Below are 25,956 nucleotides of genomic sequence, written 5' to 3'. Positions count from 1 at the left end.
TCTGTAAAAACAGGTTTCTCAAATAGTGGTTGAGCAGCAACCATCAAGGGCTGTGTCAGAACTCACTCCAAGCTCTAGGTGTCGGCCGAGCTCAGCTGAAGCAGAGGCTCGGCGGCTGGGCCCAGCAGGCTAGGTTTACACCAGCCCTCTCTCTGGGTGTTTCGGATGGACATTCAAGCTGAAGAACCACAGTACCTGTAAAGCAATGATAAGCAGCAGGCTCCTTACCTGTCTCGGCTCCGCCGGGAAGGGAAGGCGGCACTGCACCCCTCCACCGTGCACAGGTGCGTTTCTTTGGCATGCATGTTCTTCTGGTGCATTTTCAGACTGCTAGCGTTTTTAAAGGTCTTCTTACAGATATCACACGGGAAGCGGTTTTCTTCCTTCTGCCTCGCTAACACATGCTGACCCACCTGCTCCAGTTCTTTAGACTCTTCGAAACAAGGAAAGGTCATTCCCCTGTTGGACAGTGCACTGAAGAGGCCCCCAGCCAGCAGCCGCTGCTGCAGTTTGATGTAGTCAGGAAAGGGACCCAGGGGCTCCATGCCAGCGGGGAGGTGGTAGTCACAGCCACTGTCCTCCACCTCCCTTGGCATCAAAGTCAACACTGACTTCTGCTCAGCCTCCTTCTGCAGGTCAAGCGTGGCCTGCTCAGGGGTTCGCTGGATGATTCTACTGGACTCGATCACTGATTTGAAGTGGTGGGCTTCCTCTCCTTCAGGAAGGGGCTTCCCCATGAGTGTAGACTGTGGGTGCTGTTCCTCCGATGCCCGGTCTGACCCAGGGCTGTAGGCCTCAGGCTCGTCCTCGCTGACCACCTGCAGCGGCATGTCTTCATCCGAGCTGGGGGGATGCCTCTTGTCGTTGGCGATTGCCACAGCTTCCTTCTCTATTTTGATAGGCATACTGGACTTGCGGGATTTCTTTTTGGGAAGGGTATCGAATGGTATGTCATTTGAAACCAGCTGTTCCGGGATTGAAGAGGACAAGAGGGGGAGAGAAGGCAGCATCCCCGGAGTGTTGGCCAGCTCAGCTGGAGTGGCCGGGCTGCGGTAGAAAGGGAGGACTGGCTGGACTGTCTTCAGGTTGGGAAACAGCACTCCATTGTGCCCGATGCTAGAGAAAGCTGGTAGGCCTTTGGGATCCTCCCCTGAGCCAGGGTAGCCAGGGAGAGGCCTACAGTCTGGGGGGGTCACAGTGAACACTGGGCGCTTGTAGTTGTCGGTGGCGGCCAGGCTCAGACTGTTTCGAAGATCTTTGTCCCGGTTGTTTCGGTTCATCGGCATGTGCAGCCGGGGGTTGGGGTTAGCACTGTGGCGGTTCCGGCTCCTCAGGGAGCTGAACACCATGTTACAGCCTTCGATGGTGCACTTGTGCTTGATCTTCAGGTGCACAGCATTGTAGTGGATCTTGAGGGTGCCCTTGTCATAGAAGGTCTTCTCACAGGCTGTGCAGAACACTCGACCCTTTTTTGCACCCAGGCTGTTCCTGTCAGGCTTCATTTTGGCCTCAGGGGACAACTGTGTCCTTTCCAGCTTGGCAACAATGTTATATGAGCTGGAGTCACTTAAATGGGCACTATCTTCCTTCTGACTGACAGTCTCTGGACAGTTTACACATTGCTCCTTCGCTATCTGAAACGGCGTGGAATCGGAAGTCAAGAAGGTGCTCTCGGGGAAGCCCTCGTGGATTTCCTGCTTGGGGTTATGACTCTGGTCCTGACCTTGCTCCGGCATGAACTGTTCCGGCAGTGAGCCTATCAGGGCAGGGGGTACTGGGTTGAAGAACTGGAAAGGCAACATGAAAGCCATATTGTTTATGAGGTTCTCGAAGGGGTGGATGCTGCTGGGGCTTCCTTTGTCTACCGGGGTGGAGAGGCTGGCGCTCCTGTGGCTGCAGCTCTCCAGGAAGGCTCTGATGTCCACGTTTGCTGTGGAAGGTGGTATGATGATGGCCTGCTCTTCCTTCTCTTGAATTGCCATGAGCTCCACTATGGACTTGGTCTCTCCAAAGCGGAGGAACTGCTGCAAGGTGGCCACTTCTTCCTCACTGGTCATGATGCTCCAGTGGTCCAAAACCTTTCCTGACGCGTCCTACACCAAACCACAAAGGAACACATGGTCACTTTACTGTTCCATAAACTTTGTGCTTAAGAAATAGACTCTTACTATCTTATAAAGCACCTCTGTGTCTGTTTCAAAAATGATGCCCCCTCTATGAGCACAAGAGTTGGTAAATCCAGTTTTATTCACCCACTCTTCTCAACCAGAAGCTTTGTACAGAGAGTAAATGGAGCAAAGTTCTGTCACTTAAAACCAACTGACCAAGTCTGGTGCTTATTTTTCAACATACTTTAAACCCATGGGTTTTCTGATATTATTGCTGTTGTGTGTTGTTAAGTCAATTCTGACTTACAGTGATTTTACAGGATGGAAAAATAATGGCTCTATAGGGGTTCCTTGGATGTGGTCTTTATACAAAAGCAGATTTTTGCTTATTTATTTCATGAAGTAGCTAGTGGGCTCAGACCACTGACCCTTCAGTTAGCAGCTAAATGCTTATTCACTGCACCACCAGGGCTCCTTTATTTTATATTAGGCATAATCATTTTCCCACTAAAATTGAAACAGGTCTAACTCTGAACAATGGTAACTTCTTAATATAAAGAGTGTAAACAGAGAAATAAGGCCTAGGTGAATCTCAAGTATTTATTTGCTATAGGCTTAATAATCTTCCTTGGCAACCAACATCAGAAAACAAATGAACGTGTATTGATCTATTGCCTTGTTCACAAAACAGAGCTGTAATTACACTGGCGTGTTGGAGGTCTTTCAAACTCTAGCCAGGTTTAACTTTTCCTAAAACTACAATAAATATTTTATCACAGAACATGTATTTGATGGCCTACTGAGATTTTTCACAGTGCATGTAAGAGTTTCAAAGATGATGAAGAATGTAACATCATAAATTTTTCATGCAATAGAGGTTGAAGGTAATTGATTCCATATTTTTAATCCTAACACTAGAAAGCAAGATTATCAGGTTCATTAAATATTGATCTATGTCATAATGTAAGATCATAATGCTACTCTACATAAAAGGTTGTTTCAAGACTGCTGGGGGGTTCCACATTCAAGGAGAACGAACATTTTCCAGGGTAAGACTGTGGGATTTCAAGTTAGAAAAAAACAAGTTCAAATCCTGGATCTGCTACATCCTAGGTGAATAAGAGCCTGTAAGATTTAAAATACCTCAAGCCTCTCATTTTTCCAACCTGAAAATGGGGATAAAATGTTTACTACTTAGTAAGACTCCTCTGAGGACTAGGTATGATGTGCACAGAGTCTAGGAGAGGATCCAAGTTATTAATGGTTATTATTAGTGCTCATTTTAACAACATGCCATTCTTACTGAAGACTGAAATCTGTGTTGCTCTGAGAAATGCCTTCACATTACCTCATTTCAATAAAATTGCTACCAAAATTACCTGACACTTTCTAGTGTATGGACAAGGAAACAATTCTGTAGCTATTTCATAAGTTAGAAGAATTATCTAATTCATGTCAGGAAATACACTTGGGGAAGAAATCTTGGTGGTTTCTTTGTATATGAAGTAGGAGGCCTATTTGATCTAGAGAGGGAAGCAGAGATACCATGAACAATAAAGAGAGGAGAGAGGATACGGAGAGGTGTGGAGAAGAAGAGTGTGAAGGAAGAGGGGTTTTCAATGGCTGGTTTTAAAAACAGATTTCAGGCCTTTCTTCTGAGAAGCCTCTGATAGACTACAACCTCCAACTTTCTGGTGAGCACCCATGCATGTTAACTATTTTGCAAATACATCCATCCAGAAACTCTGTTATCTATAGGTAGCTTGATGATAATAATGGAAACAAGAGGTAGCCCCCCCAGATGGAGCAAATGGTTTACTACAGAAAAGCTGTTTTTGTGACACCCCAATCAATCAGAGAATATATAAACATCTTACACACTGGAGTTTCACAGAATCATGACTAAAACACTAAATTCTCCTCAGAAGATAAAGTAGGAGCTTCAAACCATTAAAATAATATTAAAGGGAAAAATGACCACCCATGGCTGCAGTACTACTGACATGCAAGTGAGTTCTTTAAGTTTCATGGACACACTTCCAGAAAGCTTTCTAGGGTAGGGCCTTGTACCTGAAGCACATAGCCACGAATGTAATCCTGAAGGGTCCAGTCCAAGGCGTGGAGAATCTGGAGGACTTCATCCTGCTTCAGCACACTGAAGAGTCGGTCCAGCAGGATTTTCAGACGAACAGGAATGGCCTGGGTCCCATACAACATGAGGCTGCTAATATCAAATACCACATTGGACTGGACAATCTCCACCTGGCTTGTGGGGTACACAGGGGGGATCCTCAGCTTACTTAGAGCTGAAAAGAAAAATTGAAGATACATCATTTTGAAGGCTACACTTTGCACACTCAATAAAAAGTAGACACAGCAAACTGTTTTATATCTCCCAGTAGGGGAAAAAAAAAACGATTAACAACCTTAGCTATCAGATCCTCAATTAGTCACAGGAATGCTAAAATTAAAGTTAATGACCATTTTTCTTCTTTCCCTGTAAGGTGGCATTCTCTAAGCAGTGGAATGCCCACAAACAGGGAAGAAATAAAGGGAAAGGGCTAACAATGCAGGCAGCTGGTAGACCCCAGGCTGGAAGGCTGGAGTCCTCACACACCTTACGTAGCAATTTTGATTTAAATTCATTAAAATGAAAACTAGAATTTCAGCTCCTCCAGCCACATTAGTCACATTTCAGGTCCTCAGAAGTAGGTAGAGTAGGGTTCTTAGACAAAAATAAAGGATACCCAGTAAAATGTGAGTAAGAATTTCAGCGACACAAGTGGGCTAAGTGACTAAGTGGATATCCTTATATTAAAAAAAATTTTAAAAAATCACTGAGATCTACAACTTAAAACTGTTCTCCTTTTTTATCCTAAATTCATATTTTCTCTGGAAGTTATCATATTTGTCTTCACAGGTCATTTTTTACTGGAATGACAGGGATGAAGTTCGAGCTGTTAATTCTTCAGAATGGGGCTAATAAAACAGCACAGGATTAGTAAGATTAAAAAATACATCACATGTAAAGTTCTTAAGTGCATTATCTGGCACACAGCAGTGACCTATAAACGTTAGTATCATTCTTAGGAATTTAAAAACCTACTGCTATCAGGTAAATCCCGAAGCACAGGACCCCTGTAGGATGATGTACAACTTCCCCTCGGACTTCTGGCTGTAGCTGTAAATCTTCAGGGGAACAGACTGCCTCGGCTTTTTCACAAAGAGCAGCCACTGAATTTCAGCCACTGAGCTTTGGGTTAGCAGCCCAACTCTTAACCCACTATCCCACCAGGAGGGCTCCATGAGGGCCTGAAAAACTAGAAGTGCTTAAAGGGAACAATAAAAGCAAAAAGAGGAGAGATGATAAAGTTACCATGGGCCACCCAGCCATGCCTGCACTGCTCACACTGCCGGTGATTGATTTTCCCTGGTTTGAAACTTGGGCAACTGCAGTTCATCGTACAGCCAATAGCCTGCAAGAGAGAAAGAGAGAACACGGGTATGTGAGAACCTGGGTGATGTATAGGGCACTCACTACGTTTATGAAGCAAAACATGCTCCTCCATGCAACAATATCCCTTGAGCAATGTGTACACATTTTGTGCCAGGCCCAGAGAGGTATCTTTGCCCTGGGAAGAGGAGCAGGCTGCTTGACACCAGGAGACCATGAATACACAGCTACCAGGCATTTGAGATTGGACTGAAAATACCAGGACTTTTTATTCGCAAAGATTATCCGTGACAAGGTAACATCTAGCTCTATTATTAAGTGAACAGTCACACTGGCACCAAAGCAGCAATCCTCAAAGATTTTACAGACAACTCTGAACAAGTGAAAAGAGAGGACTGTGTGAACCACGAGTAATCCACAAGTGGAATCTGTTATACCCCCAAAATATGAGGCTGAAAATTTGAACAGATCTGAGGAGATGGAAGTCTGACTAGGAGTCACTGAGTTACTAACAGGAAGTTTTGTGTTTTGAATGAGCCAAAACTGACTTGGAAGAAAGGCCTGGCAAACTTCCTCTCAAAGTCGAGTTTTGAAAACCAAAGAGAACAATACTGCTCTGAACACATGGGGTCACTGTGAGTCAGAACTCACTCACTGGCAACTGCTTTGGTTTCCTGTTTTGTTTAGTGGCTGATTTGGTTCACTGTGTGACACAATTGTTCATGCTCTTCACTGCTAATCAAAAGGTTAACGGTTTGAATCTCTCTAGAGGCATTTCCAAAAGGAGGGGGGCCCTCCCACCCCAAAAACCACCAACCTATCAATTCTGACTCACAGCAACCTTATCAGGCACAGCAGAAATGCCTGCAGGGTTATCTAGGCTGTAAAGCTTTACAGACATGGGCTGCTTCATTTTTCTGAGTGCAACTGGTGGGTTTGAATGGGATTTTTTGGTTAGCAGCTGAATGTTTTAACCATAGTACTACCACCAGAGCCCCAGTAATCTGCTCTTAAAAGATCAGAGCCAACTGAAAACACTATGTGTTCTACTCTGATACACACAGATTGTCATGCACTGGAGTTGGTTCCATAACAACTGCACCAGAGGATTATCCCTCAACGGCAACTCACTGGGCTCTGTCACAGCCAGAAGCTGGCTGGATCAGCCCTCACCACTGACGCCCCAAATGCACACCACAATGCAGTGTTACGTTTGAGGTGTAGGGATGTGGAGTGTAGAGAAATCTACCTATAGTGGAAAAAAAACCCCAACAAACCCCACAGAGATCTACCAGCCTATGAAAGTCCTGGTATTAAGAATAAAGCTTTGCATATATTTTTAAGACGAGTTTCTCAAAAGGAGATAGAGGCCTGAGGAGTGTAATCTATTATTAAGCAAAAGAGCTCTCTCACACAGGCACTGTCAGTGAGGTGCCCTGGAAGAGCCTCTGGGTGGAATCGATGATTCAAGAGTCTGGAAACTGGTGAGCACATGCGTGTTTCAAGGAGGGGCTGGTAAAGCCTACAATTAAGAGTTTAAAACTCAGCCTGACAATTAAGGGATTGTGTGGCCTTGTGCAGGGGACAGGGACCAGGTGAAATCTGGCCAAGGACTTAGGAAACCTGCTTTAAGGAATATACAGCCCATCTCTGTGTGAAAATAAGTTACTAGTGGGATGGTAATATGGCACAGTCATTTTGTTAAATCATCAGGCACCTCTTCAAAACCTAATTCTAAAATTTACCATATAATCCAGAAATTCTCCTCTCCTGTATATATGTAATAGAACTGAGAACCACGTCCATGCCAAGGCTTATACACCGATGTTCACAGACGTATTAATAGCTAAAAAAGTACAAACAACCCAGATACTTATCAGAGTGGATAAGTAAAATGTGGTCTATCTAAAGGAGTAGTCCTTTGATAACAAAGAGGGATGGAATCCCGATATGCAGATGAACCTTGAAAACAGTACACTAAATGAAAGAAGTCAGGTACACAAAGATCACATAATAAATAACTCCATTACACCAAGTGTCCAAAGGAACAAATACAGATTCCAAAAGCAGATTAGTGATTGTCTGGGGCTGTAGGGAATAGACAAGAATGAGGAGTGACTGTGAATGTGGGAGTGGCTTAAGGGTGGGAAGATGTTCTTTTTTCAAAACAATTTTAATCTTTTTAAAAAAAGAAGAGCTTATTGAGATGTAATTCATAGACCACATAATCTACCCATTTGAAGTATAAACTCCAATGACTTTTCGTATATTCAGAGTTGTGCAACTATCACCACAGCCTAACTTTAGAACATTTCACAACCCCCCAAAAAAATCCCTGTGCAGTATGCAATAGACACAGTTTTCATTTCTCTAGGTCACTCCTCAAACTGAACCCACTGGATCATCTGGTGACTCTGTTTAACTTTTTGATGAACAGAGATACTGGCTCTCCAAGAAGCTACCCCATTTTTCATTCCCAGGAGCCCCATATGAAGGTTCCCATGTCTCTGTAGCCTTGTGAATACTTGTTCTGTCTATCCTTTTTATTCCAACCATCCCTGTAAGGACGGATGGGAGCTTTGGGGGCCTGGTGGGTAAGTAGATGTGCTGCCAACCCAAATGCAGACAGTTTCCAGCTATTCCATGGAGAAAGATGGGCACTCTACTCCCGTGGGACTTACAGTGTCTGAAAACCCACCGGAGGGAGAGCCAGGAGTCTGTTTCAATACAATGGCAAGCAGTCTGAGTTTTCAGGTATGATCTTGTATCTCACTGGTTTGGATTTGCATTTTCCTGGTAGAAAGAAACACTGAGCACCTCTTCATGTGATTATGGCTTTGTGTATTTTCTTTGAAGACATATGTATCCAGATTTTTGACCATTTTAAATTTAGGCTGACTTTTTAGCTTGTTACATATCCCAAGTACATCTCTTACTAGGTTTATGATGTGTAGGTTTTTTCCCTCCTGTACTGTTTGTGATCTCATTTTTTTTTTATGGTAACACTACAGTAAGCACAAAAACTTTGCATTTTGACCAATATTTCTTTCTGGAATGAAGACAAGATTCTAAAATTAGACAGTGGTGGTAGTTGCAAACCTTGAAGATTATAGTAAAAGCCACTCAACCGTACACCCTCTAAGGGCAAATCTTCTCGTTTGTGACAGATGCAAATGGGTAAGCACTGAGCTGCTAACCAAAAGGCTGCAAGTACAAACCCACTCCATGTCCTGCAAGAGAAACCTACCTCTGTAAAGACTAAGCCAGGAAAACTCCACAGAGTGTGACTCTATCAACAAGGTTGCTATGAATCAAGAATGACTAGACAGCAACTAATAGCAAAGCTTAAGTACAGTTAAACTTCATTATCTTTTATAATTTATTTCAGATAAACATGGGTTAAAAAAAATGGTGTGCTTTCATTGTTAGGTAGCAGGAGTGGCATCCACTTCCTAAACCACATGCCTCTGGAAACTCTTATCAACTTTGAGAAATTATAGTTATAGAAAGGCTTCAGGTCTTTTGTTCACAGGGTCCTAGGAATCATGCTTGAGTCAATCACAATCAACAACAGCAACAACAACAACTGTCAAGTCAGTTTCAACTTACAGCCACCTTTTGCTAACAGAGCAAAGCACTGGCCAGCCCTGTGTACTGTCACAAGCACTGTTGTCTGAGCTGACTGTTGTAAGGCACTGTTTCAATCCAGCTCATTAAAGAACTGTTTTCTTTTTCATTGACCATGTGCTTTACAGTGAGTATGATGTCCTTCTGACTGACAGGTGGGAAGCACAAGAAGATACAGATTTTTAAGTGGAGGAGAACAGTTTGCAACTGTCTGGTGAAGTCATACTAGAGAGAATGTAATGCAATGTGTGGCATCACGATGCTTTGTTATTCTAACAAATGAATTAGTAGCAGGGTAAGTCATCCCCAAAGGGGTTAAAAACCTTAGCCCTTGGGAAGTGAAAATATTACTCCTTTTATATATAAAGAACAGATATACATATATACATAAACACTATGTGACATACTATTAAAATTTCACAATTAAAACAAAATTCTTAAAAGTGACTTTAGGTCAGAGATGGGGGGAAAAATTGAGAAATGCTCCTCAAAAATTCCAGAAATTACTTTTTTTGGTCAGAATTTCAAACTTGATTTCAATGTTATATATAGTCAATATATACAGTTTTATATAGAACACATATATGTTATAGTTACACATAAATAACATATATAACACACACTATGCTTTTATAGTAACTATATATAACACACTACACATATGTTCTATATAGTCACATATGTACAGACTGGGTGTTCAGACATGGAGAGGAAGGCAGAGGGGCAGCAAAGGAGAGCAAGACCCTCAATCAGGCAGGGTGACTGCAGCAATGGGCTTGAGGGTGTCAGAGACTGTGAGCACGGCATGGGATAGGACAGAGTTCAGACTGGTTGTTGATGGGGTTGCTGTAAGTCACACTTGACTTGACGGCATCTAACAATAACATGCATAAACAAATAACACATACATCTACATATATACACTCAAACAAAAATCACACTCATTACACTCTGAACTGACTTGTGTCGGACCCACTAGGGAAGATTTCTGAGGCTATTAAAAGCACCAGAGGAGACTGCCCATTTTTCTCCTACAGAGTTGCTGCCTTTGGGTTAACAAAGCAACTCCATACAGAATAGGCTATCATATATCATCATACATGTTTTGAATAGAAGTTACAGAATAAATATAATTGCTTAATTTCTACTATAACAGAATCAAAGCAAAGATTTTTTTCAAAGGCTCCAATAGCTTGTTGTTGTTATGTGCCGTCGGGTTACCTGTGAATCACAGCGACCCCACGTACAACAGCTCTGAAGCCTGCCCTGTGCTGAGCCAGTCTCACTGACTCCAACACATGGACCCCCACTGCCCTAGTTATTGTTTCAGTCCATCTCATCTGGGTTCTTCCTCTCCTGTACTGTTGTTCCTCCACCCTTTCGACCAGGATGTCCTTTTCCAAGGATCAGCCCCTCCTGGCCATATACCCAAAGTATGTGAGATGGAGCTTCAAAATCCTAGCTTCCAAGGAGAAACTTGGTTTCAGCCTCTCTAAGACAGACCTATTTGTTTTCTTGGTGGTCCATGGTATGTTCAAGACTCTTCTCCAGCACCACAACTCAAAGGCATCAATTCTTCTGTCATCCTCAGTCACTGTCCAGCTTTCTGATGCCTAGCAAGTAATAGTGAAGACCATGTCCTGGATCAGGTGGACCTTATTCTCTAGGCTGACATCGTTGCTTCTCAGTACTCTGGAAAGGTCCCTGACAGAAGATTTACCTAACGTAATTCGTCTTTTGATTTCCCGACTGCTGGTGCCCTGGCAAACTGTAACTATTAACAATCTCAATCTTTTAGCCTCCATCTAATATGTGGCCACACATCTCAAACTTACAATGATAGACTATAGATGAACCAATCACCTATGTGTTCTCACACAGCACCCAGAGTACTCAGTACTTAGACTCTAAAATATTTTACAACCTTGATTCAAGAAATATGACTGTTTTTAAAAAAGAAGAAAAGATTTTTGTGTGAATTATGTCCTTTTAAGATGCCATTTACTCCTTAAAATCAAAATACGGGAACTATAAAAGGTAAATTCCTTTATTTGTCTATCTTTGCCCCTAGGAGCCATGGGTGCATTGGGACTTATCAGAGGGGGGCACCTCTGAGTAAGCAGTGGAACTTGTAGCAGATTTTGCAATGAGAGCTCCTTAGATTTGGAAATGGAGACCAGTTTTAATCAGATAAAGTGATGTCTCTGAGCATACATTTTTTCAATTCCCTGAAGATTTGCTCAAAATACTTTTGCTCATGCAAAACCCCAGGAAATTCTGGGCAACTGTATCTCAGTCCAACATAGCAAACCATAGATGCAGTAATCCCAAGAACATTTCATAAGCTAAAATGACTTTTGTACCCCTCATCATTATCCAAGTTTCTCAACCTTAGGACTGTTGACATTTGTGGAGTCTGTGCACTGTAGATGGTTAAGGTGCAATCACCAGAAGCCAGTCACACCAAAATAACTCCACAGTGTCAAATGTCCGAGCACAAAACTAATCACAGCTGACTCTTCTGTTTTAGCAGATTTTAGTTTGAAAAGAAGAATTTTAAGCAATTTTATCTACAATTCCAATGATTGAAAGCTTGGTAGGAGTCATCATGTGATTTTGCATGAACCTATCAGAATAAAGTTTAATAAATCTAATTAAGTATTTATGAAAATATTTTCAGAGGAATTATTTATGAACTAAAAAAAAACACCCCAAACTCATTAGTGTCAAAGAAAACTTAGCCAATATCAAGGCCATTGGATTTTTCCACCCACCTCAGAACTACATGATGTAGTAAAATTAAAGCACCATTATCTAGGACAAATTAAAGCTTCTAAAATGAAATCAAACCAAGAAATTCTAATCACATGATGAAAAGTATTCATAAAATCAAAGTGGAAAACTCTTAAAACATACATCCTCTCCTTGAGAACCCTAATAATGTACTCCATTCTTCAGAAACATAAAGCAGATGTTTAAAACATTCCACACTCATCAGGGCAGGATTATGGCTTTTTATGCACTCATCTTAATCAGACAATTTCTGGGACTGTTATTAGTCATTTTGATGCATTATAAATCAACATTAAAATTCTGGAGATTTTTAATAAATAACAATAATTTGCTCATTCATTCATCCAAAAACTACTATTAACACACCTTGCATGTCAAGGATGATTCAGTTACTTGAAGGCATGGGATGAAAAGTTAGACCTAGTTTTTAGGTAAATCTCTCAGTCGCACTTTATCTCCCAGATACCCTGCTCTACCTCTGGCTTGGAGAGATGTTTCCATGGACCACCTGACAGGGGATTCTGGTGAATTCTCACACCAAGGAGCAGGTGCAGACAATTACTCCTAGACAGTGCCAGCTATTGACGTGGCTTGAATTACTGAGCTTCCTACTAAGAACTGTTCACTTCAAAACTATTTTCATCCTCTAGAACATGCACACTTCTTTAATATAATCAAAGATACATCCAAGGAGATATTCTAGAACGACTGGATAAATGGGAAGGTGCCCTGATGGCATGGTGGTTAAAGTGTTCAGCTGCTAACTGAAACATCAGTAGTTTGAAACTGCCAGGAGCTCTAGGAGAGAAAAATTCTAGCACTCTGCTTAAGATTGATCCTACTCTGACTCATAGCGACCCTAAGTACAAGAACGCTGAACTCTGCTCTATACTGAGCAAATTTCAATGTCTCTGACACACCTACCCCCGTTACTACAGTCACTGAGTCAATCCATTTCATCCAGGGTCTTCCTCTCCTGCACTGTCACTCCACCCTTCCAAGCATGACGTCCCTCTCCAAGGACTGGGCCCTCCCCTAGGACTGGTCCCTCCTTGCAACATGCCCAAAGTATGTCAGATGGAGCTTCAAAATCCTTGCTTCCAAGGAACAGCTTGGCTTCACTCTCTCCAGGATCGACCTGTTTGTTCTTTTAGCAGTCTATGGTATATACTCTTCTCCAGCACCACAACTTGCAAAGGAATTAATTCTACCATCCGTAGTCATCATCCAGCTCTCTGTTGCATAGCAAGTAATTTCGAAGACCATGACCAGGATCAGGAGCACCTTAATCTCCAGACTGACATCCCTGCTCTTCAGTTCTCTGGAGAGGTCCCTGACAGCAGATTTTCCCAATGCAATTCCTCTTTTAATGTCCTGACTGCTGGTGCCAAGAGTGTAATTGTGGAACCAAGCAAGCTGAAATGGCTAACAACCTCAATCTCTTCTCTATCTTTCATGAAGTTGCCAATTTTCTCAGTGATGAGAATCTTTGTTTTCTTGATACTGAACTTCAATCCATACTGAAGGCTGCAATCCTTGACCTTCTGCAGCAAATGCCTCAATTCTGCCTTAGTTTCGGCAAGCAAGGCTGTGTCGTCTGTACAACAGAGGTTGCTGATGAGTCTTTCTCCAATCCTGATGCCACATTCCTCCTCATAAAGCCCAGGGAAGCTATACTTTGCCCTACTGGGCTACTATGAGTTAGAACTGACTTGACAGCAATGGTCTGGGAGACAGAAAGTAGAAAAAAAAATTACAGATCTTTGGAGTTCCCTAATGGAAAGCCCTGACTGAGACACGCCATTCTATGATATGGCCTGGGCACAAAATTAAACTGTCTTCCAGTCAGGCTAAAGTAATTTCGTCTACACATTACAATACAGTAGCCACTAGCCACAAGAGGCAATATCAATATGAGGGAGCTCTGGTGGCCTAGGGGCAAGAAGCTGCATATAAATAAAAATAAAAAGTCCTTTCCGATTCACACTGGTCACATCCATCTCAAGTGCTTAGTAGCTACTGACCTGGAGAGCAGAGGGGCAGAACATCTAGACCATTACAGAAAATTCAACAGGACAGTAGGGAGTTAGATGCTTTACTTTTCAATGTGATAGTATTTGTGTTTAAGAGGTGATATAATTTCATCTTAACGACACTGCTGTAAAGAGAATTTTTCTCAGGAAACAAACACGAACTTAGGGAGGACTTGTTACCTGTCCCTGGTCACACAGTGGGTAAGCATTACTGAGTGTTTATTGGTGAGGTACCAAGCTAAACAGTGCACAGTGATTATCTTAGCTCTTTCTCATAGCCATCCCAGCAGCTGGGTAAAATGATCCCTAGTTCATAGATGAAGATATTGAGGAATGTAAACATTATCAGGATATTAAATACTAGGGGTGAGTTAGATCTTTAACTAGCAATAATAAAGTGAGCAAGGAGTTGGGAGTCAGAAAATCAAAAGGGCTGACTCATTTGGCATTTCTTAAGCTGAAGGAACTAAACAAATTCAAGCTGTGAATTGCAATACTTAAGGATGCTATGAGCAGAAAAATGAATGATTCAGGAAGCATTAAAATAAGATGGAAAGAGTACACAGAGTCCTCGTACCAAAAAGAATTGGCTGACACAGAAGAATTTAAAGACACAACATATGATCAAGAGGCAATGGTAATGAAGAAGGAAGTTCAGGCTGCTCTGAAGGGCTTGGCAAAAAATAAAGCCCCAGGAAGCAAGGTAATACCAATTGACATATTTCAACAAGCAGATGTTGCTCTGGACGTGCTCACCAGGCTGTGCCAAGAAATCTGGAGGACAACTACCTGGCCAACTGACTGAAAGAGATACATATTTATTCCCCTTCCAAAAAAAAGGTGACCCAACACAATGTGGAAATTATTGAACAGCATCACTAATATCACATGCAAGCAAAATTCTGCTGAAGACTATCCAGAAATGACTGGAACAGCATTGACAGAGAACTACCAGAAATACATGCTGGATTTAGAAGAGACTGTGGCACTAGAGACATTATTGCCAATGTCAGATGAATCTTGGCAGAAAGCAGAGAGTACCAGAAGAATATTTATCTATCTGTGTTTCATGACTATGCAAAACCATTTGACTTTGTGGATCACAACAAATTGTGGTTAACCTTGAGGAGAATGAGAATCCCAGAACACTTGAATATGCTTATGTGAGACCTATACTTGGACCAGGAAGCAGGCCTCAGAACAGAGCAGGGAAATAATGCATGGTTCAAAATCATGAAAGAAGTGCATCAGGGATGCGTCCTATCTCCGTATCTCTTCAATCTACATGTAGAATAGATCATTTGGGAGGTTGGGCTTTATGAGGAGGAATGTGGCATCCGGACTGGAAGAAGACTCATCAACAACCTACATTATGCAGATGACCCAACCTTGCTTGCTGAAACTAAAGAAGACCTGGAGTGTTTGCTGTAGAAGGTCAAGGACTGTTGTCTTCAATATGGACTGGATTGAAGCTCAACATCAAGAAGACAAAGTTTCTCATCACTGGGCCAACTGGCAGTACCATGATAGATGGAGAAGAGACTGTGGTTGTCAACAATTACAGCTTGCTTAGCTCCACAGTCAAACCTCTTGCCACCAGCAGTCAGGACATCAAAAGAGGAATTGTATTGGGAAAATCTGCTGCCAGGGACCTTTCCAGAGTACTGAGAAGCAACAATGTCAGCCTAGAGACCAAGGTCCACCTGATCCAGGCCATAGTCTTCACCATTACTTGTTATGCATTAGAGAATTGGACAGTGACTAAGGACCACAGAAGAACTGATACCTTTGAGTTGTGGTGCTAGAGAAAAGTCTTTAACATACCCTGGACCACCAAGAAAACAAATATGTCTGTCTTAGAGAGAGTGAAACCAAGTTTCTCCCTGGAGGCTAGGATTTTGAAGCTCCAACTCACATACTCTGAAAATGTGGCTAGGAGGGACTGCTTCTTAGAGAAGGACATCATGCTTGGAAAGGTGGAGGGAAAGCACAGGAGAGGTAGACCTTGGATGAGATGGATTGATACTGTAACTAGGGCAATGAGGGAAGGTGTGTTGGAGTTAGTGAGACTGACTCAGGTAAGGGTAGGCTTCAGAGCTATTGTATATACGGTCACTATGAGTTGTAGGTGACTCGACAGCACATAACAAAAACAGTAGCAGCAATATTTGATACGCAGGGCAAAATCATTCATGGTTTTGCCTGATCTCTACAATAACTTTGAGAAATCAGCATGGTTGGCCACATTCTACAGATAAGGAAATAAAAATGCCACATGATGAAGAAACTTCATTCACTGAATGGATACTGCGGAGCATTTAGGAACATAAATTGTTCTATACTCTGGGAAGGAAAAGTTTTGAACAAGACAGATGAGGTCTCTACCTTCGGAGAAATTATATTCTAGAGAAAATAGAAAACAAACAAGTGAAAAACATTCTACAAGAAGGAAAATGTTATGAAAGAACTAAACAAAAAGTCTTATTAACAAACTGGCATGGAGCAGTTGAGTAGAGGGATAAATATATTTTATATAGGGTCCTCAATGAAGGCCTTTGAAGCGGTTAGCATTCCAACTGAGCCCTATGGAATGACAAAGAATCAGTCATGTTAAGGACCTGGAGAGGAAGGGTGTATTTCATTCAGTGAGTACAGCAAGTGCAAGGGCTCTGTGAGGGGTCAGAATGCTTCAGAAAAAGAAAGGGGCCCAGTGTAGTTAGAGTGGACTTAGTGAGGGTAAGGGGGGAAAATGGGCTCAGGGAGGTGATAGGGGTCATACAGAACAGGACCTCATGAGACAGGGCAAGGAGTTTGCATTTTACTTTTAATGGTAAAACTTAACAAGGTGTGAAATTAATATGGTTCGTCTGTTAAAAAGATTATTCTGGTCACAGACCTGGGGAGCTGAGCTTCCCTTCGCCACACTGGGTATCCTCCAATGGGAGGCAGTAAACCAGTTGCCTCAAGCAGCCTATGTTTACTTCCTATTAAGTCATATAACTTTGTCTTGGTGCCTTTAACTATAAAATTGGCAGGATACCGGTTCCTGCTACCTCAGAGGCCTATGAGGAATATTAATGAGTATATACAAATGGTGAGCTGCAGAGACCAATTAGCACAGTGAGATGGTTCCTGCAATCAGGCCCCCAAAGAGGAGGGTCTTGGGCCCTCTGGGTTCTGGTGGTCTGATTCTGTACAGACAGATCTACCAAAACATCTACGACTAAAAAGAAAAGCCCTCCATAAAAGCTGCTCCTCAGTGAATTAATTCTGAAGAAGGCAATGAAACAAATGAAATGCCAAACTAAACACCCAAGTGGCTTATTCTACCCTTGCAACTTGGGGAACTCTCCATCAGTATTTGCTGAGAGAATAAATGGATGTTAACACAAAGAATCAACTGCTAATGATTGCTCACACAGTATTCTTTTTCCAGATCTGCCTCAGTAAAGAGTCTTAATTTCTAAAGTCTATAGTGGAGGCCAGGTTATGAGGTACAGGCCAACGTGACACAGGCAGAAACTGCTGAGTGGAACTTTATAGAAAGTTCATGATAAATGCGAGAGACCTTTCAGCTGAGCGATCTCTGCTTTACCACCCTTCTCCTCCTCTGGAAAAAAAATAAAAATACAAGAGCAGGTGTTCAGACACCATTCTGTAACTGTGAGGTAACCTTGAGGTGGAGGTCATGCCTTAAGAAGTAAGAAAGGCTGAGCAGAAAGGCTGGTGACTATTATACTGGAACTCTGCTGTTGTTGTGTATTGCTGATTAAGAACCAACCCATAGCTGACCCTCCAGTGGGTTTTCAGAAGCAGTAATCACACGGGAGTGACTGCCAGGACTCCTTCAAAGCAGCTGGTGGATTTGAACCAAGTACCTTCAGGAATGCAGTGTAGATTCTTAGCACTAGGCCACCAGAGCTCTTTTAGCAGGTGCCAAGTACTGTTTACACACTGGTCTTTCTGCTCTCGAGGAGGTGGCAGCGTGAAAATCACCCGGCACATGGTTACTGTAGAGTTAAGAGGCCAAGTTAAGAGTTTTACGGTCATTCCTTAACTTTGGAATTCTAAAGCTGTCCCAAGATTCCCCGCAGTAAAAATCAAAATTCCCCAATTTGAAGTCCAAGGACTGGCCTGACAAAGCAAAACTCACTTTTCATAAAAAGTCACCAAGCTTTACTTAAAAAAAAAAAAAAAAAAGGCTTCCATTTTTCGAGGTGACATTTTAAAATAATGAATTTAGCCAATTGCTGTCAAGATAGTGAATCCTGAACAACTGATACTTGTATCAGACTGTCAAAACACACAATGCAAAACCAAAACCAACAACAATAACAAACCAAAACACAAACTAACAATATCCTGAGGGTACAGCCAGAGTGCTCTTTGGTGGCAAGGTTGATGATGCTTTGCCTCACATACTTTGGGCATGTTGCTACGAGGGGCTATTCCTTGGAGAGGAACATGACAATTGGAAGGGTGGAAGGTTGGCAAAGGACAAGAAGACCCTCAACCAGATGGACTGACACAGTGAGTGCTGCAATCAGCTCTAGTGTGTCAGGAAGTGTGAGATGGCGCAGGACAGGATGGGGTTCAAATCTATTCTTCACAGGGTTGCTGTGAGTTGTACTTGACTCGACAGCACCTAACAGCAACATAGTGACCCTACCAGACAGTACAACTACCGACAGCACTGGGTTTCAGAGGCTATAAGTCTTTGCAGAAGCAGACTGCCACGTTCCTCCCATGGTGGATGGTGAGTTAGAAACACTGACTTTTCAGCTGGCGGCTGAGTGCTTGACCACTGTACCACCAGGCCCCCTTATACAACACAGAAAGCTTTTCAAGAAGCTGGACCACCCTCAGCTTGTGTAGAGAGGGCTGTTTCTCTTCACCTGTGTCATTTCCATCCACTGGGCCTGCGAGCTTACCTTCCTGGCTCAAGGAAGCCCATCACCAAAGGGGAGAAATTCTTTGAAGTTGATTTGTCTTCTACATACATCCTGTACTTCTCCCTCTTCCTATTTGAGGGATTTTTATTTTTATTTTTTTTGTCAACTTGCCTACTTCCCTCTAAGGCTGCACTAATTTCTTTCACTTTTTAAGTCTGCATGCAAATACACAGAAGTAAAATGAGGATATGCTAGATGAGCAATACGGAGACCCAGGAAGAAGCATCAAGAAACCAAGAAGATCCTTATATGTAAGTAACTTAACTGCTACTGGCAGGGCTGGACTGAAGGCCACCTGGAGGAACATGCAGGGACCAAGGCTCATGTCCCTTAGAGACCCAGATGTCACCGCACTCACAGCTTAACAGAAGACAGTTGTGTAATTTAACAAGCTTTCTTTTTCTGTCTTCTGTTCTTTTTAAGCAAACATCTATCATATACTAAAAGCTTGGCTACTAACTGAAAAGTTGGTTATAAGATTTTATCCTGCAGTGCTTCTGAAAAAAAAAGATCTTTGGAAAGAGAGGGACTTTGAAAACCCTAACAAGCATAATTTTCTCTGGCATGTGGAGGACAAGAGGTGGTACCGACCACCCTGCTGGTTCGGATTTTGGATGACCATGTGCTGGTTAACTCTGTGCAATCTCATGGGATAAAAAAAATCAGTAACTTTTGAGGAGTACATGACTTCATTAGGGAAGAAATACAGCTCGACTGGCCAATCACCACCAAGCAGAGAACACAATTTTATAAAAAAAAACCCCAATATGACTCATGTACAATAGTAAAGCCTAGGAATTCAAAATACACTCAAAACAAATACAAAACTCACTGGAAGATGCTTGGGAACCAATGATTCCAAAACCTAAGATACAAAGGGGGAAAATTCAAGTATGAATGCTTTTCTAAATGAAACTATTTCAGGATGACCAAACCATCTATGAGATAATTCTCTTTATAGAATCAGTCCAGAGAATACACAAATGAAGAATTAGAATATTATTCTATAACTGTCAATAAAAATATAACAAGCATATCACTTGGATGGAAGACAGTATGTGCTTTTGCCAAAAAAGCCCACATCTGAATCCTGAGAAACTCCAGTTTACAGGAACTAAGGGGATGGAGTAATGGTATATAATAACATGAGGACAAAGTCACCAAGTCCAGAGTGGAGCGTGCTCCACAGAACAAAAGACCCAGCTTTCCCAACAAATACATTTCAAGGAGAAAGTAAAGAGTGAAAACCCACAGGATAAACAAGAAAGAGTATAGATCTTCCTGACTCTTGATTTTGAATAAGCCAAGGACAGTACACAGATTATGAGCTACTCAAGAAGACGTGAACACTGACTGAAAATACAACAACATGAAGGAGTTACTTAGGGGGAAAAAAGATGCTTTCTTAATATGCTGCTTTTGTTGTAAAGAATGCATTTATCTTTTAGAGCTACATATTAAAACTCATTAATGAAACTATTATCCCTAGGATTTGCTTCAAAGTAATCCAGTTTCCGTCAACAGGGGAGGAACTGGGCTATGGAATATGTATGAAACAGGACACCCAAAAGGGGGTAACTGTTGAACCTCCCAAACACACTTCACCAGGCTTCATTAAACTGTTCTAAGTTTAATGGCTTGATTTTTTTCATGATAACAAGTGAAAAAACAGAAATAAATCAAGGGTTCCCTGCAGGTTTTGTTCATTTGAGTAAGACAGCATACATAAATGGAGAAAGCTGTCAATTGGAGAGAACTGAAGAGGGAGGCTGCTCTCAGAAGGAGGAAGACATATATACTTTGCTAAGCATGCACAGGAAATGCCATCAGTCTTAGGCACAAAAAAAGACTCACCATGGTATATGTGTGCCAGGTCCAAAAGGCTGGGCCACAGAGCAAATGTTTCTGCTACAGGGAGTGCAAGGTGACAGTGAAAGGCAGGAAGCATGTGTGTGGAGGAGGCATATTCAGACGCACAGCCACGTGTGTATTGAGCTGATGGAACAATTTGGGTTCTGAACAACAGACAACACTGACTCCCATGTGCAAAACTGAATAGGGGCTTAACAAGCCTGAGAAACCAGAGAGTAGGTGTTTCTAACAAATACATGAATTAAGGATGCATTGACAAAAATCTGGTTGCTCTGCAAATGGGGGGATGAAAGGAGAGACTAAAGACAAGTGGGAGTGTGGAGAAAGGTCTGGAAGAGAAAGGGCAGGTGGGAGGTAGGACCCCCTGCAGGTGGCAGATGTTGGGCTGAGTCTACCTGTGAGTAGAAAGTATTGACATACTTGCAGTGTTCTCTCACAGTTTAGTTCAAAGAGGGCGATGGGGAAAATACTCCTTCTTTTGATCTCATAAATCAAAGTATAAACTCTGTGCCAACATAATTTAACATCTGTGTCTTTTTTTCTCCTTAAAATTATTAGTTCTGGAAAATGGAAAATCTAAAGAGAAAAAATTAGTAGAAGAATATTTTACGTTAGAAACCAAATATTTCCTTTACAAAAACTACTACTACAGAATTATAAATCATATTACTAATTTTTCCTTGATAAACTAAGTTTAGTAAACCTTACAGGTAATCTTCTGAAATCTCTGATACCAAAAAACTGTAAAGATGTTAACTGTTAATTGTGTGGGCAACTTTTGAGTATAGTAGAAAGAGTGCTGAAGATAGAAAACAAACAAACAACAATAACCAAGAAGCCAAGGTTTTACCACTCTCAGATAATTAGTTCTAAGTACAAAGCAATTTTGCTGCTGCTGCTGCTGCTGTAAAATAATGAGAAAACTACGAATATTTCTAGGTGAAATTTTGTGCACATTTGTTTTAACAACTTACTGAGAACTAGCTATTTCAAAACCAAGTAAAAAGGATGAATTAAAATTTCAAAACTAAATTTTTTAAAGAAGATTAAGCTTAGTTACTATGTCATCCTGATCGACGTCTAAAATTTTGGACATGAAATGTTAAGAGTTGACGAAATAAAAATTTTACCTTCCTAACAAACACAGTAACACAAATAATCAGAGAACCACAGAACACCAATCTGGAAAAGAATTCTTATGTTTGCATTTATTACACAAATAATTTTTAAGAGATGATGATCATGATGAAAATAATACAGCTATATGAAAGAAAAATACCCTGGAAAGCCTGACGCAGACCCGAGACAACCATTTCCTACCACACAGGGTTGCTCAAACTGCCCTTTGCGTATTATTTCTCCATCTCTTATGTTTCATATGGGTCAAAACGAATTACCACTTCCCAGAGTCCTTATGATTTTTAAGGCTGGTCTGTAACAATGAGTTCAGGTGTGGACATAAACAGTGACTGCAAGTCTTCCTGTAACAGTTTGAAAAGGTCCCGCAGGCCTGCTCTATGTCCAGAACCCTCTTTTGACTAAAATCAAGGAGCCTTAATGTCCAAGTAGTCAAAGCATTTGGCTGCTAACAGAAAGGTCTTCAGTCTGAAGCCTCAGAAGAAATATAAGCCTGTCTACGCCATAAAGATCTACAGCCTTGGAAGCTAGAGGCAAATCCACTGTCTCAAAGGGTTGATAAGTGGAAAATGACTTGATGGTAGTAGTTTAGTGGGGGGCGGGTTGGGGGAGGGATAAGTATATGACCATGAAGAGAGAAAAGAGGGTCACACCCAAATCTTGGGATTTCCAGAGGAAGGAAAAAGGGCCTCAAAGGAGGACAAGATAAGAGGAAAGATGATTTTCAGGCAGAATGCAATGAAAACCTCCTCCCAAAGTCCCAAAACCTTTCTAGGTGCTCCTTCTTTGAAGAACTGTTATCTCTGCTTAATATCAAATAAGGCATCAAAAAGATCTAAGTAAATACAAAAGGCTAAAAAAAAAAAAACAAAAAAGAAAAGAAAAAGCCCTGCAGCAGTATACGCGGATAAGGAAATTAAAAGAATAAAATTATCAACTCCCTAAACCCTGATCCCCAAAATAGGCACACTGAACTGCGGCTCAGCACTGAGATTTCACCATGGACAGTACGTTTATCGTTCTTTTAAAAAAGGGCTGTTTCTGACAAAAGTAACTCACTTTAAATGACATCTGTAAAGAAGAAAATTCATTCCAGGGAGAAGCACAGTTCCTCCTGCAAGTAATTTACCTTGTGGACCCTTCAGGGCAACTCTTCTAATGGCCACTGTCAAAATAACCACTGAAGCCATCCATATACAAAAGTGAAAAGTCAGCCCCCAGTCTCAACACTGTAATTTAATTTTACTGACACACTCAACTTTTAAAAGTTTCTCTGTTTGTATGTATTCCTAGATATTTGCAAATGACAAGAATGTAATGAGGGGACAATTATTATTTGTTCTACTGAGAAACAGGGCATGCCTTTTCTCACCCATCAAGTTAGACTCTCCTTTACAAGCTGATAATCCTGTTTTTGAGGTACAGAATGTAGGCATCAGCCAGAGGTATACGCCTAACAGCTGCAGGAGAGGTTTTGGGAAGATGAAAAAGGAGAAAACAGAAATCCGTTATGCAAACTATACATTGCCAAAGCTTTACTTCACACTGGTTAATATTTCTAGTGTACATTATAACCAGAGCAACTGTATAGTATTACATATTAATAATGGAATGATTATTATCAATGGCCAAATAATCACTTCATAATTTACTATCTGACTGAAGGTGGAACTTGTCACTGAATCCTTAGAAGGACCTCCCTGGGTACTGATGATATTCCAAATCAAATTACAAAGATGTCGGAAAGTAATTCTGAGTTCCCTGAGTGTGAGCTGCCACAGTGTCAGGGAAGAGCTCACCACCTCTTCCCAGCACGTAACTCCAAAGGGAACATGCTCAACCAACAAAAGCAGAATTGACACACCAGTACTTTCTGGGTGAAGCTGACATTAGTAAATTTACTACACATAATATGAAATGATTGATCCTAAATAATCTTTTTTATTTTTAATGACTTGAAAGCATTCCAGGAAGAATACAGTTATTTCTCTAAAGTCGTCACAGCAAAAGTGGTAGTCAGCCTGTCACACCTAGTGAAAGCGGAAATCAAATCCAGGACAATCTGTAGCACCTGAAGTAATGCTATGTCATGTGCTGTTCAAAATTTTTATTCTGACATAGTTTTACGAGATTTTAGCATTATATGTCAATAAACTTGGGATGAATCAAGCGAGAACGCAGTGTAGTTATCACTGAAGGAAAGTTTCAATACGCAATACACATCTGCAGAGGGTCTACCAAATATTAATACTGCATAAAATCTAAATAAAAATACATTGAAACAAGCAAGCAAGGACTCAAAGGTCACTACAAAAAAAGATAAGCTACTAAAATGCTAGTTTTTATTTAAGCAGAACTTGTTACTTTGATGGGAAGATTATATTTAAAATTTCCATTTGCTGGATCTGTTCTATGCTGCGAGAACACATGTTTGCACGTACACACACACGCACGCGCGGATTCCCAGGACACCAGCGAGGCCTCTTTCAGGCCCCTTAAGTGTTAACAGCAGAGGCCTGGCTGCGACCAGGCGTCTGGCCAGATTTAAATGCCCTGGTCTTCAGAGGGCTGCGGTGAGCACAGCCATAAAATGAGGGGACATTTCGAACCCCAGAGTGTCTGCTATCCCCTTCCTTCCCCCCCCCCCCACATTTCACTCCCACAATTAAGACTGCGAGCTGGCATTCCATTTAACTGTCAAACTCAGACCGGTGGCAGCCCCACAGCCACAAAGAGATGCCTTAAATGAGAAGAACATGTTCCTACACCGCATTTGAGAAAGTTTGGCTCAGAGCTACGCACTGATTAATATCAGATCTCCTCCTTCACTCACCTCTCGACACTCTTGTCACATCTGGCTGACAAATCCTGGGGAGCTTAATGCAGAGCCCAGCAGCCAAGAGCGCTTGGGGTCTGGCCGGCAGCGCCCGCAGGCAGCGGAGGGACACCCCCCCCCAATGCCAAGGGCTCCCCTCGATTGATTCCAGGGGCTGCCCAGGTTTGCAACTGGAAAAACAAGAGACCAGGCTCCTGGGAGATGGCGCTCTGGCCTCGGACTCCCAGCCTCGGAGGTTAAACCAAGGCTGGGGGCGCTGCCAGGCTCTGGGCTCCAGCAGGCAAATCATGAATGAAGCGCCAGGCTCCGCAGCACGACTTCACTTCCCGCCACTTGTCCGTAAACCTTATTTAAAAGTGGCCGAAGACTATTCTGATTTAGAGACTGCAAACACACTGAACCCTGGAAGCCCCTTCCCCGCTGCGCTCTTTTTTTTCCGAAAGGGGGGAAACATCCACGCTTCACCTTCAAGCACCCCGTGTCAGCTTTAAGGGGCGCGGCTCTGGGGTCCCCGTAACGAGGTGACCTGCCCCGAGCCAGGTGGCCCTTTTGCTACCCGAGATCCGCGCGCCAGGCGCCCCATTCCCTGCCGCCGGCGACGCTCCGCAATTCTCGGAAAGTTTGCCACACGCTTCACTCCTCAGAGGAACAAACTCCCTGTAGGAAATAACGGGGCCGTTTTCACTATCAGATGTTAATTCTGAGGTTAAAATTAAAAAAACTAGGCTAGCCCAAGGGTCCTACTGGTGAGCGCATTTGGACTTTAGTCTGTGGGGTTGAAGCAGCGGTCCGGAGGGCGCGGACGCGTCTCCGCCCGCGGCGACCGCGGTGCAAGGAGGACAATTTTCAAAAAACGATTCTCACCCCGCCGCGGCGCTCGCCACGCCCGGGGTCCATTCCGGCCACGCCGCGGGCCGCCCCTCGCCCACGGACCCCGTAGACCCCGCGTCGCGCGCCGGGCGCGTGTTCCATGGCCCGGGACGTCGGGCGGCGACGCGTCTTCTCTCTTGTCCCTCGGAGCCGAAAACAACGCCCCATCACGCGGGAGCCCCGGAACGCTCCGCCGCGCAGGTGGCCCTCGGCGGAGGTGGCTCCGCTCCCGACGGCGCCCGGGGCTGGCCCGTCCCGCGCGCTCAGGGACCCC

At 42.6% G+C, this 25,956-nt stretch overlaps 1 protein-coding gene across 1 annotated transcript in view; it reads right to left on the bottom strand.

The window, feature by feature from the left end:
- BNC1 (basonuclin 1) overlaps nucleotides 1-24,749 on the bottom strand; it is a 31,700-nt gene extending 6,951 nt beyond the window's left edge. Inside the window, exons 1-4 of the mRNA XM_006885201.1 lie at nucleotides 24,672-24,749; nucleotides 5,485-5,584; nucleotides 4,179-4,414; nucleotides 229-2,093 (exon numbers count right to left, since the gene is read on the bottom strand). Coding sequence (XP_006885263.1) covers nucleotides 229-2,093; nucleotides 4,179-4,414; nucleotides 5,485-5,584; nucleotides 24,672-24,749 — 2,279 coding nt within the window. The remainder of the gene's footprint in view (nucleotides 1-228; nucleotides 2,094-4,178; nucleotides 4,415-5,484; nucleotides 5,585-24,671) is intronic.
- Nucleotides 24,750-25,956: the final 1,207 nt, after the last annotated feature.

The sequence above is a fragment of the Elephantulus edwardii genome, unplaced genomic scaffold, assembly GCF_000299155.1.
Source record: "Elephantulus edwardii isolate Elephantulus edwardi_28Jun2011 unplaced genomic scaffold, EleEdw1.0 scaffold00041, whole genome shotgun sequence".
NCBI classification, from domain to species: domain Eukaryota; kingdom Metazoa; phylum Chordata; class Mammalia; order Macroscelidea; family Macroscelididae; genus Elephantulus; species Elephantulus edwardii.
The sequence above is the reverse complement of the archived record's forward strand: the minus strand, read 5'-3'. Positions and strand labels throughout refer to the sequence as shown.